This window comes from Mesoplodon densirostris, chromosome 16 (genome assembly GCF_025265405.1).
Source record: "Mesoplodon densirostris isolate mMesDen1 chromosome 16, mMesDen1 primary haplotype, whole genome shotgun sequence".
In the NCBI taxonomy this organism is placed as follows: domain Eukaryota; kingdom Metazoa; phylum Chordata; class Mammalia; order Artiodactyla; family Ziphiidae; genus Mesoplodon; species Mesoplodon densirostris.
The window spans coordinates 836,081-852,063 of NC_082676.1; the positions used below are offsets into that span (position 1 = coordinate 836,081).

Here is a 15,983-nt window from a genome sequence, read left to right on the forward strand (position 1 = left end):
ATCTAAGTTCCACGTGAATCAGGTATTGAACCTGGGCCACAGCAGCGAGTGCACCAAGTCCTAACCACTGGACCACCAGGAAATGTCGCATGTGCTATTTGAGGTAGCACCTCAGCATTTTGGTTTTTCCTAAACCCGTTTCGATTAAATTTCAAAGGCATCCCCGAGGCCCATGTCAGCACCTGGGGAGCAGCCATATCTACCTGAGCTGCACCTGCTATAACTCAGGAACTGCCATCCTAGCTATGCTCCCAGCCTTGGCTCCAGGAGGGTTAGATCCTGACCTTTAGGCTGCGTCATTTTTAGTAACACATACCTTTAAAAACAAACAATGGGGGCTTCCCTGGTGGCGCAGTGGTTGAGAGTCCGCCTGCCGATGCAGGGGACACGGGTTCGTGCCCCGGTCCGGGAAGATCCCACATGCCGCGGAGCGGCTGGGCCCGTGAGCCATCATGGCCACTGAGCCTGCGCGTCCAGAGCCTGTGCTCCGCAACGGGAGAGGTCACAGCAGTGAGAGGCCCGTGTACCGTAAAAACAAACAAACAAACAATGGGCACATTCTGCAAATCTGTAGTGCGTCCTGGTGCTGCTAGCAAGAGTACTGGGGGTCCTCCACATTGCGGGGCAGACAAGCCATGCACGAGCAGGGAAACATGGGCTTTAAACCAGTCAAAGCTCGCCAACCCCAGGAGGCAGGGGCCCGGTGAGGGGAGGCCTTTCTGGAGGACACGCAGCCGGTCCTCCCGCAGGGCCGCCAGGACAAGTCTGTGAGGCACGGCTCTGCTCCTGTCGCCACCCCACTCAGGTCCTTCCCCAACAGCCCACTGGCTGCAGCATCAAATCCCAGCTCCTGGGCCTGCCCTACAAGGTCCTTCTGGACACAGACCCTGTCTGACACCAGCCTCTTCCTGCCACTGCGCCCACTGGGCCTCACGGCCTGACAGCTCGCTCTTAGGCAGAGGCAGTGCTGCCGACCCTGAGCACCGGGGGTCTCCTCAACGTCCTGCCCCCTCCTACGTGGCACCCCTACTTAGACCTCCGACCCTGAAGCGACATCCCTGGTCCCAGAAGGCCGGTCCTGGCGCCTGCTCCATGGATGCACAGCAGAGCCCATCACATTCTATGGAGCCGTCCTGAGCCTTGAGCATATGTCTCTGCGTTGTTTATTTGTTCAACGAATGTTTAGGAAGTACCTGCCATGTGCCACACTCTGCTCTCAAAGCTGGGGATTCAGCAGTGAACAAAATAAACAAAACGGACAAAAATCCCTGTGCTCACAGGGCACGTCTATGCTCCTTAGAAGACATCTTCAGGGGAAAGAGATGTGTATTCTGACTCTTGTATCTCCATGTGTAATATCAGCATGCACTGAATGTTTATTAAGAGTTGCTGTTGAATTCAATCTACTATTGCAGGAAAAAATCATATGCCAACTTTGGAAAAATCATATGCCAACTTTGGAAGAACAGACTTGAAAACGTCTTAAAAGGAAGGCTGCCAGTCGCCGCGAGGTCGGAGCGCCGGGCTGCACCATGGCCTGCTGCCGGCAGGAAGGGAAGGATCGAATCATATTTGTGACCAAAGAAGACCATGAAACTCCAAGCAGTGCGGAGCTGGTGGCCGATGACCCCAATGATCCTTACGAGGAGCACGGACTGATCCTGCCCAATGGAGACATCAACTGGAACTGCCCGTGCCTGGGGGGCATGGCCAGCGGCCCGTGTGGGGAACAGTTCAAGGCGGCCTTTTCCTGCTTCCACTATAGCACAGAGGATGTCAAGGGGTCGGACTGTATAGACCAGTTCCGGGCCATGCAGGAGTGCATGCAGAAGTACCCGGACCTCTATCCCCAGGAGGAGGAGGAGAAGCCAGCGGATCAATTAGAGGAAACGGCTGTCTCTGAAGCCACCACAACCAAAGAAGAGGAGGGGTCTAGCTAATGAGGGCCCTGGGCACTGGGCTCCAGCCTCCTTCAGAGAGGATGAACCTCTCCAAGAAAGTATCTCTCCCTCTGTAGTTCTGTGCACTGTAATGTACAAAATAACTTATTGAGTTGATCAGGGGTCTTGGCCCCTTGACATGTACACTGAAATATGGGTTGTATGTATGTGTGTCTCACATAACCTGTCAGTGAATGTAGCTGCCACTTTTTTTTTTTTTTTGGCGGTACGCGGGCCTCTCACTGCTGTGGCCTCTTCCGTTGCGGAGCACAGGCTCCGGATGTGCAGGCTCAGCGGCCATGGCTCACGGGCCCAGCCGCTCCGTGGCGTGTGGGATCTTCCCAGACCGGAGCACAAACCTGTCTGTGTCCCCTGCATCGGCAGGCGGACTCTCAACCACTGCCACCAGGGAAGCCCTAGCTGCCACTTTTGAATTCTCAGATTGTCCTGAATTTTGCCATTTTGAAATAATGTTCTGAATAATCTCAGCAACCAAAAATCTTTATCTGGGAGTGTCTCTTGTGAGTGAGCTGATTTATTCTGATTCATTGTATCCCTTTTAGTAGATTTTATACCCAGTTGGAAAGTGAAATAGACACAAACATCTTCCTTTAAAAATGCTGGAGGGGGGGCATTCCTTATAGAAGAGGTGGGATGATCAGACCTTGAGTATTTGACGAAGCACTATGCTTCATTTCTGATGTATTTTGGTTTCCAGTTTGCATTGAGCTCCAGGTTTTCTACGTTTGGAAAACAGAGCTTTGGACCCTCTGAGTGACCCCCTTTGTAAGTGAAGAGAAAGGCCGTTTTTTTCTCTTCTTGTTACCCCAAAAGCCCTGCTTTGGGGTCTGTGTGCACACTGGCTCTGTCTCAGCCTGTTCAGATGCAATGGTCTTGAGAGGTGGGGACCTAATCATTACCAAAGTAGCACCTGACAGAGGAAACAGTGTCAATTAAAAGGAAAACATGATTTTTGTCTGATTTTTGAGTGGGTTTTAATTTGCTTTTCCTAAGTAAAAATGTTGTGATATAAGGAAAAAAAAAAAAAAAAAAAAAGGAAGGCTATTTTCGTTCTGTTTTTTTTTTTTTTTTTTTAAATCCCCCTCCCTCCCTTCCTTCCTTTCTTGGTTGCGCCGGGTCTTAGTTGCGGCAGGCGGGCTCCTTAGTTGCGGCACGTGAGCTCCTCAGTTGTGGCATGCAAACTCTTAAAGGTTGCAACATGCATGTGGGGTCTAGTTCTCTGACCAGGGAGTGAACCCAGGCCCCCTGCAATGGGAGCACAGAGTCTTATCCACTGGGCCACCAGGGAAGTCCCTTGGTTCTATTTTAAATATTTTATATAATATTTGATACACAGAAGGGAAAATATGGCACATATAAGTCATGATGCATCATGATAAAATAAACACCATGATCCCATCCTTCAATTTAAAAACTAGAAAATTACCAATAATTTTGAAACTTCCTGCATTCTCCCCATATACATTACCTTGAAGCAATATTTATTATAATCCCTTGCTTAAAGAAATTTACCTCATATGTTTCTCCCTAAACACTATTTAGTTTTAATTTTTTGAGCTTAAAAAAATGGTCTTGGGGGCTTCCCTGGTGGCTCAGTGGTTGGGAGTCCACCTGCCAGTGCAGGGGACACAGGTTCGTGCCCTGGTCCGGGAGGATCCCACATGGCACGGAGCAACTAAGGCGATGTGCCACAACTACTGAGCCTGTGCTCTAGAGCCCGTGTGCCACAACTACTGAAGCCCGTGCGCCTAGAGCCTGTGCTCTGCAACAAGAGAAGCCACAGCAATGAGAAGCCCGCGCACCGCAACAAAGAGTAGCCTCCGCTTGCCACAATTAGAGAAAGCCCGTGTGCAGCAACGAAGACCCAATGCATCCATAAATAAATAAATAAATAAGATCTTGTTTTTAAAAAATGGTCTTAACACTGTGTATGCAGCCTTCTGTGACTTGGTTTTTTTTTTTGGCCCGTGACTTGTTTTTGAAGTTCAATATATTTCTAAGATTCTCCCAAATTGCTGGATATATCTATAATCCACTCATTCCTAGTACTGGACAAATTCCATTTTGGGAACGGACCACAACTTATCAATCCATTCTTCCACTGGAGGATGCCTGGTCATTCCCAGGTTTTGCTATTACTGGGGTCCTCTGAACCTTCTGAGCAATTCCCACCTACAGTTTCTCTAGGGCAGTGCCAGGCACGGGGTGATGCCCTGCCAGCTCAGGTTAGTGCTAAGGGCGGAAGTTGACAGCAAGACTTACCCAACTGTCAGAGCAATAGCAAATAAGCACAGGAGAAGATACTCAGCATCTCTACTCATTTGGGAAATGCAACTTCAAACTACAATGAGATACCACTACATATGTATCAGAACGGCTTAAACAATAACCAGACAACACCCAGTGCTGGTGAGGGTGGACAACGGCTAGACCCCGTACACTGCTGGTGGTACACAAAATGGGGCAGCCACTCTGGAAGAGAGTTTGAAGTTTCCTATAAACTTAAAGATAGGCTTTCACGTGACCCAGCCCTTCCGCTCCTGAGCATTTATTCAAGAGAAATGGGAATTAATGTTCACATGGAAAACCTGTACGTGAATATTTATAATCGCTAAACCCAGAAACAACACACATGTCCCTGTGAAAGGATAACAAATTGGAAGGTGAACACAATGGGGCGCCCCCGGCAGCAGAAAGGAACGAGGCGTCCGTCACACGATGTGGAGGATTCTCAGTAACACGGCGCTGAGTGACAGAGGCTGGCCGCAGAGGCTGCCAGCTCTCTGATTCCACGAACACAACATTCTTGAAAAGACAGCTATACCTACAGAGAGCAGAACAGTGGATGCCGTGGGCGTGGGGGGTGGGTACCGATGAGCGTGTTCCACAGCCTGAGCAGGGCGATGGTTACACAAATCTCTATGTATTAAAACTCAAGAGAACCGTACATCAAAAAAAAAGGTCAACTTTACTGTATGTTTATTTTAAAAACGTAAAAATAAAAATATCTGGGCTTGCATTTTTTTGTTTTGTTTGCGACTTATTCTTCTAGCTAGTCATTTTCATTGTAGTTTACAAAACTATCAGCCTGTGACACAGTGGAAGTTAAAACAAATAAAATCTGGTCCTTCACCACAAACAGATTAGGAAGAACTGTTGTAGGGTGTGTACCTGCAAGTGAAACTTCAGGCTCCCAGAGAAGGGGCAGGCCACCCGCTACCCAGATGACCACACCCCACAATGACGGGCGCCCCCAGGCTTCCCGATTTCCCACCCATCTCTTTTTACTTACCATAAACACAAGTTCATACATTTTTCTATTGTGGTAAAAACTATAGGACTGACCACCTTAACCACTCCTACGTGTACAGTTCAGTAGTGTTACCTATTTGCACATTATCATGCAACAGACCTCTCACTTTTTCTTTTTTTTTTGGCCACACTGCACGGCATGCGGGATCTTAGTTCCCTGACCAGGGATTGAACCCGTGCCCCCTGCAGTGGAAGCGCGGAGTCCTAACCACTGGACTGCCAGGGAATTCCCTCTCACAATTTAATTTTTATGTAAATGAATATATCAAATCTTTGTGAACGTATTTTTTCTCTTTTTTGTTCAATAAATCCTTCTCCATCCCAAAATCCAAAGTGAATTCTCCTACACCTTATTCTCAAGTTTTGTCACCCACAGGTCATCCGCTCCATCTGGGGTTAACCTGGGCCCAGCATGAGACACAGACCAGCATCACTCGTCTGAGCAATGCCAGCCCCAAAGTCCCAGACGCCCCCACAGAATGTCCAGTCTTCCCCTGGGACCTGCGGGTGCACTCTAACTCCCACAGGGGAGGGTTATGGGTGGTGGTGAGGGCTCTCTATCTGGTTCCATTCTCAGAGTACTTTATTCAAAAACCTCCAAAATTACCTGAAGCAGTCTCAAAAATTTTTACAAAAGCTACAAATTCTGTTACTTCTACACACATCATTAAATAATACTTAAAACAATCATATTTTAATACAAGCATCCATTACAAAGACAAGGTGGGTTTAAAAGCAATGAACAGAGACTCCCCTGGCAGTCCAGTGGTTAAGACTTCGCCTTCCAATGCAGAGGGTGTGGGTTCGATCCCTGGTCGGGGAGCTAAGATCCCACACGCCTCGGGGCCAAAAAACTAAAACATAAAAAATAAAATAAAATAAAAGCGATGAGCAGGTAATCCCATGGTTTGCCCCGTGTCCCCTGGGACAGGCATGGTGGGAAGGCCACACCAGGGCCTCTCACTGTCTCTGGGGATGCCCCTCCGAGGTGCAGAGGTTTCTAGGGCTGCCATGAGGCGCTCCAGCCTCCCCGCCCGCCGCCGGTCATCCCAGGAATGTGGCTGGACAGGCAGCCTTGAAAGCCGCTGTGCTGCCAGGGGTAGGAGGACAGAGTGCCCAGAGTAAAGAAAGTCCCAGGCCACAAAGATAATACATCATATCATGGGTAGTCGGAAAATACAGAAGCTAATAAAAAGGCTAATAATGTAAGAAAAAGACTGTTAGGAACCTGGGGAGAGAGAGGCACTAGCCTAGGAGGAAAACATCATCAGAGCAGGGCCCAGGCTCCGCAATAAACATGGCTTCCACAAGTGGGAATAACGTAAACAGTTCATGGATTTTCAGCAATAAACTTACAGACAAGCAACTTTATGTTTACAAAACACAACGTAAATTTCTCTTGACAGTGTAAAAGTAGAAGGACAAATGAGAGTCAGAGGAGGAGAAGGGAAGAAAGGAAGAAAGGCCAACACCCTCCAGTTAGCGAGAGCACGGATGCATGCTGTTGATGGAGCAGGACCAAGTCCTGTCACACAGGAGACAAGGGGTAAGCGCAGCTACGCTGGGACAGGAGGACAAAGACGCTGCTATGTCGGGTCAGGACAGAAGGAACAGGGGATCCGCCAGGTGATGAGTCGGGACGCAGCCATGAGGTGCGATGCAGTGACCGTGAGCCAGCACCTCGGGGAGGGGATGGGGTGCAGCCTGGTGCGGGCACGGCTGCATAGCTTCCCACACTTGGGGCCTGGCCCCACAGAAGAAAAACTTCACTGAAATTAAAGATACTAAAAATGAAGTACAACTGGTGTTCCAAAGACAGCTGACCTCTCTTCTTTGAAGGAATCGTCATTTAAAATCCGTGATTAGGGCTTCCCTGGTGGCGCAGTGGTTGAGAATCTGCCTGCCAATGCAGTGGACACGGGTTCGAGCCCTGGTCTGGGAAGATCCCACATGCTGCGGAGCAGCTAGCCCCGTGAGCCACAATTACTGAGCCTGTGCGTCTGGAGCCTGTGCTCCGCAACAAGAGAGGCCGCGATAGTGAGAGGCCCGCGCACCGCGATGAGGAGTGGCCCCCACTTGCCACAACTAGAGAAAGCCCTCGCACAGAAACGAAGACCCAACACAGACATAAATAAATAAATAAAATTAAAAAAATAAAATAAAATAAAATAAAATCCGTGATTAACCTTGGAAAAAGGACATTCAAGAAACAGCTGGTGGGGGGGGGGGCTTCCCTGGTGGTCCAGTGGCTAAGACTCTGCGCTCCCCATGCAGGGGACCCGGGTTCAACCCCTGGTCAGGGAACTAGATCCCACATGCATGCGGCAACTAAGACCCAGAGCAGGCAAATAAATAAATAAATATTGGGGTGGGGGGAACCAGCTGGGTCTGGAGCACCTCACCTCCTCAGGCAAGGGAGGGCCAACTCCTACCAGTGCTGGGGACACACGCAGAACACGGTGGAAAACCAGTGGTTTGAATGCATGACTCTGAACTCATTATCTGTTCCAGAAGGAAAAGATTAATACACTGCAGATTAGAAGGAAACAGCCACCAATGACCTCCACAGATATATCTGAAGAATTGTAAGCAAGAGTCAACAAACATGGAAGGGGTAAAAGGGACAATGCTGAGTATCATAGTCGTCTGTTACCTTTACTCCTAACTTAAAATGAATTTCAAACGTAAAGAATTCCTAAATTCTTCAGGAAAATAGAGGAACCCCTAAAGATGTCATCTTTCTTCCTTAATTCTAAGAAAAATAAAAAGCAACAGTGATGCCGAGCCTTAAGACAAAGAGAGAATTAGCGTCAAACGGATCCGTCTTGAAGAAGGGCTCCCCGCCAATCATCAAAGCACGAGAGAGAATGGGTCTGAACCCCAGGGAGACGGGCCAACCTACCAAAGAACAGTAACTAAGCAGCACTTTCACCTAACAATAAGCACAATGCTTGGTCACAAAAAGAGCATGTATTCCAGTACTAAAGACACTGAACACTCGGCCCTCACAGAGGGAGCACGACGCTGACCAACAAGGAAGGGCTCAGCAGACACCCCCGGGGCAGCTGAAAGGCCCCAGCATGGCCACACCCTAAGCCCTTCTGAGGTATAAACTGAGCGACTGCCCCAGTACCGGCCGAGCATTCAGTATGGTCTATGGAATTAATTTTATCAGTAGTGACTTATGTCCAGAAACCAAATAAGGATTTTCTTTCATCAACTAATGCTTACATACAGTCAGTCAAAAGGAAAAGGTCAGAAGTTGAGCAAAACAACTCTAACTATGTGTCTGAATACAAGGAGAGTCAAAAAAACCTGAACACTCTCAAAAGCCTGTGACTCAGAGAGGAGGCTGCCTATGGCCCAATGTGGACGGGAGAGCCTCATTTCCGACCTGGCCCTCCTGGTCCTGCCTGCTCAGCATCCCTGAGGTGCAAACAACAGGGCGACACTGCCTCTGTGTAAAGCGGGCCCAAAACAAGCTGGAGTCCTGACACCAGAACATGACCGACAGACACAGGTGACATTTCCATCATCACAGCACTGGAGCCCACAGGTACTCACCTACGCACGAGGCTGCAGAGAGAGATTCTAGGCAGACCACTGCTATGACCAAACATTTCCAGAAAACCTGAACATATCCTCAAAGCTAGATATGAAACCAGACCGTGGAAGGCAAAAGTATTTCTTATAAAAGTAATGAGCAGGGGAGCTTTCTGGGTGTTGGTATTCTAACCTCACAACCCCTACAATCTCACGTACTGAAGTCACAGGTACCCTTCAACCCAGGCAGCCACCTGCTGCCCCTGGCCCTCGGCGGACTAGGCCTGCAGATCAGCAGATAGACTGGAGAACCGGAGGTATCTGTATCGTGACAGAAAGGGCGTAACGCTGACTGGCAACCAGGTGCAGGCCCACTCTCGTGAACGCTCACCAGGAAGGACTTCTTACTATCTAGAGACCATCACGACATTCAAATCCTCAACTTTGAATATCACATGAAAACACTTGTGACCAAAGTCACGGTCACACAGAAACACATAGGCTAAGAGACCTACTTAACGCTTCCGGGAGAGCCCACAGTGCTCAGAGCAGTGCACTGTGTGACACTGACAACCCAACGACCCACCACCTTGGGGGCAGCTCCGCCCCCAGGGAGGGGACTGGACACTCCAACTCCAGAATGAGCAGAAGCCTAAGACACACAAAGCGGGTCGAAATTCATCAAACGCAGCAGATGCAGCCACGACATCTTCTGTGTCTCCAGCAGGAACGTGTCCCGAAACGCATCCACTAGAAACCGCGCTGCACTGGGACGCCCCAGCCAGGGCTGCCCCATGTGAAAGCCCCTGGGGAGGGGGCCGCCCAGGGTTCCCACTGCTGGACTGACTGCCTCTGATGAAGCAATGGACCCTGCAACGATGACCAAAACCAACCATTCCATCAAATCTAGTACGAAACCCAAGTATGAGCTGCACGAATTAACCCAGGACGAGCCAAGTGTAGAGAGACCCCTGATGTCAGAAGCGTGTCAAGACACATGCATGTGCTATCACAGTTGTACTGGTGACAGAACTTATGATTATTGCTGTAATTTTACCAACATGGTACCTACAACCTAGGGAGTGCTTACCAGGTGCAGGAATTTAGGGGCACACATGCTCTGGACCAAGAAGCCTGTGGGGCAGGTGCCCAGTCCAGTGGGTGGTGAGAGTGCAGCTCTTGGGCTACCTGCCTGGGCTGGAGCCTGGCTCTGCAACACATGGACTCGGTGACCTGGGCAGTTATTCAACAGCTTCATCTCCTCTCCGTCCAGTGGGGCTGCAGACAGCCTGGCACAGTGTGTCCGTGATGAAGTCGTGTGAAATGCGGAGAACGGTGCCGGATACAAGATTAACACGAGCCATTACTGTTACGGCCTCCAACATACAGATGAGAAGACTAAGGCCCAGAAACTGAGTCATCTCGAGGCCACTGTGCCAGGGGTCAGCAGGACCGTGATGCAAATTCACGTCTGACTCCAAGTGCTGTACAACTCGACTGATTGTCGGTAACCATTTTACAAAGCGGAGTAAGTTCTCCCTGCCCTGAGCACAAATAACTTATTTTCTTGTACTAACCTACAAGCCTTATCTAAACAAGGTACTATATTAACCCTTTACTGTGTTTTTAAACTAAAATAAATACACAAAGTTTATAATGGTGAATAAAAGTTATGTAGGTTATACTTTATTTGACTCTCAGCTTGAACACTAATATTAATTATTGTTGCATACGTTTTAGATGTAAAATCCATACTTCACTGATTTGCCTTATTGTGTCCTTTGCCTTTTAAAAATATAGGAAAAGACCTGCCTTCAAGGCTTTACGGGGCAGGCATCTACTCAGGCAAGGCTGTACCGAGCTGCTATTCACTGCAACACGCTCTGCCCCCGTGACCACACAAAGAGGTGAGCTGTTGGTAAGCTGGATGGTCATTCTGGGGTGAGGACAGGTCAAAGGCCCCTGCCCACTCCAGGGAGCAGCAGGGGGGTCTGATGAAGTGACAGGTCTGCCTCACGACACCGCGACTCTGTGAGCAGTTTAAGGAATGTCACAAGTAAAAGGTAGATCCCAGGCACTTACGACGGTTTGCACAGCTCCCCCAGAGGAGAGCAGGTCCAAGAGTGCCCCTAACGCCTACGTGCACTGCAGTCCACCAGCCTGAGAGAGGATGAGCTGGTGTTAGGAGCTGGCTGGACAGGCTGGCCCACTAGGCCACCAGGACAGCCCCCTCAGATAATGGGTTACAGTTCCCTTGTCACGGATCAATTTTTATAAAAGAAAGGACAGGGGCAGATGAAAAAGGCGTGGGAGTCATGTGGATACTACACACCAGGAGGAAGGATGTGTTGGAAACAGTCAGTTAGGGTCACCCAACCAGGCAGGATGATGCAAGAGAAAGCGTCACCAACAGAAACAGCATTTTAAGAGGTAAATTCCGTGTTGTCATTTTAAGGTGTGTGACAGCATTATTTGTGCTTATTCTTCAATACCACACTTTCATACTAGAGAAAATATGTTAATCTCAGTTTCCTTATCCATACAATTGGATAACAGCTACCTTGCAAGGCTGTCCTGGGGATTATGGCTGATGCATATTAAGTAATCCTGGCCTGCTCACAAGCAGATTGCTTCAGAGGGTTTGCTGTAGGGGGAGGGGAGGCATCCTCTAAGTCAATTTAGAAGAAAACAAACTGTTTCCAACAGACGACAACTATGCTTCGACAAGTTAAGAAATACTTCATAGACAATCCTTAAATTGTAGACGTTCTAGTTTCATCTCAAAATGAAACTGGGCCATTAAATTGCATTAAAATACTTCAGCTTTACTTGTGATGAGCCTCATGATTCAAAGTATCAGGTAAATACAGTCCAGTAAAAATTGTTATCTGGAATACAATTTCTTTTTCAGTTAATTAAAAAAAAAAAAAAAAAACACCAGATGTGGCCTAGTTTCACGCATCTTAAAAAGCTTATTTATCACTAAATTATCACTCTTTATTTTTTAATTTACTTAAAATTCTTATTTTAAAGGACACAGCAAAATTTATTGCAACTGGCTGAAAAAATCTAACATTTTATTATCAAACCCTACAGCAGTAGCTAAATTAGCAGCAAAATATAAAATATAAAGTGTTAAAATCCTGTGTAGGTGAAGAAGAAAAGACACACACTGCGGGAGGAAATATAAATTTAGCAATATATGGCAAAAATAATAAAGTGTGTATTCTCTGACCTAGAATTTTTTATTATTTATCTTAGAGAAACCCTCTCACAATTAAAGACACTCCTTTTTAATAAAGGAAAATTCAATGGCACCACCTAACTAAAAACCAAACATCTGCTATGCTGCAAATCCCTTCCCATAGCAGAAGGAAAAAACTACAAGCCAGGCAGTGGCACAGGCTCCCTCTGCAGAGCCCAGTCCAGCTCAGTCGGGGCTGTGACGCGGAGCCCATGGTCTTGGACCCCCAGCGACCGAATTCATTACCTCTGAAGCACCACAGGGCCAGACAGTACAGGATAGCTCAGTTCTGATGGCTTCACTATAACACATTTCACTGCACCCAGTGAAAAGAACAGAGGTGAAGGGCAGAGAGAGCTCTCTAAGAACGGGGCTGGCCATCCCAGAGATAGCCAGGGTGGGGCTCAGCCGGCAGGGTAGCAAGTCAGCATTCCAATCCTCTGACTTCCAGGCCTGCAACTTTATAACCAACTGGCACAGAATTCCTCAGAACACAGCAATGGAGACACCAAATGACTGCACATTTCATTGCGTACACCGCCATGTTTTCTGGTGTTACACTGTTCAGTGTAGAGAAATTAAAAGCACAATAAAATTGTAGTAAGTAATTCGGGGCTTCCCTGGTGGTGCAGTGGTTAAGAATCCGCCTGCCAATGCAGGGGACACGGGCTCGATCCCTGGCCCGGGAAGATCCCACATGCCGTGGAGCAACTAAGCCCGTGCACCACAACTACTGAGCCTGCGCTCTAGGGCCCGCGAGCCACAACTACTGAAGCCCGTGCGCCTAGAGCCCGTGCTCTGCAACGAGAGAAGCCATGACAATGAGAAGCCCGCGCACCACAACGAAGAGTAGCCCCAGCTCACTGCAACTAGAGAAAGCCTGCGCACAGCAATGAAGACCTAATACAGCCAAAAATAAAAATATATATATTAAACTGTAAGTAACTCATGATGATGAACAAGGTTCATTTACACTCATACATTCAAGAAATATTCACTGATCACTCACAATGTATCACACAATTTGAAAATATTAGTCGGGTTTAATGTCAGGAAAAAAAGACTACGGTTTCTGCCACAGAACTAAGTTCTAAAAACCAGTGATGTAGATACACCTACAATGGAGTATGATTTTGGAGTGAAGTGGACCTTCGATGTATACAGACAACGCTTGAAAAGCAAACCACTTACGAAGGCATTTTCAGTGACACCCACTGAATGTATGGTTTCACTACATACTCTCTCTTTGGAGAATGAAATTCTGTACTTCTTTCCTGCAATTTCAATGTGAGCTACCAATATGTTTGCAAAACTCTTAGAATTTTAAACAACTCTTACCTGCTAAGACCAAAACCTATAAAATGTCTGCAAGTACTAATAACCAAGAGAACATACCATTTCACCCATACAACGTCCTCAAACAAAATTAATGCAAAGACAACAAAAGACAAAATCAAAACTAAAAATTGTTTGGTGATCTAATCCTTAAATCCTCTGGGTTGAATTTCGAGTGACCAATAACAGACTGCTGTTAATCCTCTTCAGGGGATGTCACTACCTGAGCACTGGCCTTGCTATCAGGACAGTAAAAGCGTAACAGTTCCCTCATGTTTTTTTTTTTTTTGGCCGCACCGCCAGGCATGTGGGATCTTAGATCCCCCGACCAGGGATCGAACACATGCCCCCTGCACTGGAAGCTTGGAGTTTTAACCACTAGACCACTAGGGAAGTCCCAACAGTTCCCTCCCTTAAATGAGGGATAGCATTTTCATAAAATATGACTACTGCCATTTTTCAGCATCTTTGTCACTTAAGATTTAGGAAGCAGTTAATGACATACCTTCCCACTTACCATCTCCTGTACTCCCCCAACAGGCAGTAAGGGCAGGTACCATGACCCTCATCTTAGTGGGGCCCCATCATGTGAGCCCGAGTCTCGTCCTCTTTCAGGAAGGAAAGTCTAGCACAGATTCTGCTGACACACAGACACGGAAGGACTGTGAGAGAGCAGGAGATGAGTCTGCAGCTGAGGAATGCTCTGATCTGACCATCCAATAAGAACAGAAAAACAAGCCCCATTTGGGGAGCACTGCAGTTTTAACTACTGCATGGGGAGCACCATCAAGAGCCAAGAGTCTCCTGTCCACCTCCTGGGCAAGAGCTGGCCGTCACCCTCCACACCTGTCCCCTGAAGACACAGGGTCTGTTTCCTTACTGGAAAACTGGCTGCCCTCATTGGCTGAGATATGGTTTGCCTACAGCACTGTATGCTCCAAACCCTGTACAAAGTACTTTATAGAAGAGTTAAGGAATTTTTCAAGGGTGATTATATCTGTGTCTATCATGCTCATTTTGGGGCTTCCCTGGCGGTCCAGTGGTTAAGACTCTAGGCCTCCACTGCAGGGAGCCCAGGGTTCAATCCCTAGTTGGGGAGCTAAGATCCCACATGCTGTGCAGTGTGGCCAAAAAAAAGAAAAAGAATCATTTGTAAATCAATTATACCCCAATAAAAATGTTTTAAAAAAATCATGCTCATTTTATTTCCTGACTTTAAAAGCGAAGTCCCACCTTAAATAAAATTCCACCTCGTCTCCTTACTCCCAGCCTCACAGCCTCAATTTTAGTCATTCATCCAACACCTACTGAGCATCTTCTACAGTCCAGGACCAAGGCAGGCATGTCACACCTGGGCTCTGAGATGCACCGTCAGCAGCTTGCTAGGGATTCTGCCTGGTGGTGTCAGGTAGGTCAGCACAGGAACCAGTGCAGAGGCCTGACTCCAAGTTCCAGGTCTGAGACTGCGCAAAAAGCACACGTCTCCAGGGTAGCTCAGCATTGAGCACAGAGCCATCCTTCCTCCACGAGTGAGGGGGACTCAAGAACACAAAGGGCCAAGAAACATGCAGTATCTGTTCAGTCCCAGCACCACGTTAATACAATGAATGAAAAACCAAGAACATAAATTCACTCTGAGTGAAAGTTCTGGAAATGACTTGAGTCCTTCAGTCTCACATCAGGATTCAGAGCAGGCCTCGGCAACAGCTCACTTTCATGTGGTTCTAACAGATTACTCCATCTCACCCATTTAATCAACAAATGTCGGGACTTCCCTGGTGGTCCAGTGGTTAAGAATCGGTCTTGCAATGCAGGGGACACTGGTTCGATCCCTGGTCAGGGAACTAAGATCCCACATGCTGCGGGGCAACTAAGCCTGCGTGCCACAACCAGAGACCGCACGTGCCGCAACTACAGAGCCCATGCGCTCTGGAGCCTGCGCGCCGCAACTAGAGAGAAGACGGAACACCGCAACGAAGAGCCTGCATGCCGCAACTGAGACCCGATGCAGCCAACAAACAAACAAACAAATAAATAAATTTATAAACAAAACAAATGTCACTGAGTATTTGGGACCAGCATGTGGGTTTTACTTTCTGGGGGGTTAATCAAAGACAATTTCTAAAAGCATCACTACCAGTGGTAGATCTGACAAAAAACTTCTTATTTTGCACTAACTATAGACTAAAAGTTGCAAAAAGATTTACAGGGAGAGCCTAAGTACCTTTCTGATCTTCCTCTTAACTGGCTGTCCTTTCCCAAAGGGGAGGTGACTTGCCACACACCTGCCTCAGAACCCAGCCACAGTACTCAGTACTCAGCCACAATGACTTTCGAGTGACAAGGTCACTGTATTGCAGAGCTGCTACTACGATCATCACTTCCATTCATTCCAACAGTATTTCCTGGACACGCAGTACGTGCCAGCCACTGTTCTTTGCACAAAACAGCCTCCCTGTGGACTTCACCTCATAGTAAAACATTAAGTGTAATAAATATATTAAACAGGACATTAGAAGAATGAAGTGCTGTGGGAAAGCTAAGCAGGAAAGGGAGACAGGAAACAGGAAGTGGCGAGCTGAAATTCC

General features: G+C 47.6%; 2 protein-coding genes across 10 annotated transcripts in view; one reads left to right on the top strand and one right to left on the bottom strand.

The window, feature by feature from the left end:
• The window catches only part of DNAJC5 (DnaJ heat shock protein family (Hsp40) member C5), a 29,645-nt gene that overhangs the window by 11,876 nt on the left and 1,786 nt on the right, over positions 1–15,983 (bottom strand). For 2 of the 9 annotated variants that reach the window (XM_060120174.1, XM_060120178.1), the window contains exon 1: positions 13,913–14,031. The exons of 5 other annotated variants lie outside the window; for them this stretch is intronic. The gene's annotated coding sequence lies outside the window, so the exon portion shown is untranslated. Of the gene's footprint in view, positions 1–12,306; positions 12,411–13,900; positions 14,032–15,983 lie in introns of those variants that run through there. 2 more of the 9 variants (XM_060120177.1, XM_060120180.1) reach the window with 2 other exon arrangements.
• LOC132476486 (mitochondrial intermembrane space import and assembly protein 40-like) lies at positions 1,533–2,224 on the top strand. The gene has a single exon (XM_060078462.1). The coding sequence runs from the start codon at positions 1,533–1,535 to the stop codon at positions 1,938–1,940; it is 408 nt and encodes a 135-aa protein (XP_059934445.1). The 3' UTR covers positions 1,941–2,224.

Excerpts from the sequence above, each read along its gene's own strand:
- LOC132476486 (XM_060078462.1), top strand. The coding sequence starts at position 1,533 with ATGGCCTGCTGCCGGCAGGAAGGGAAGGATCGAATCATATTTGTGACC.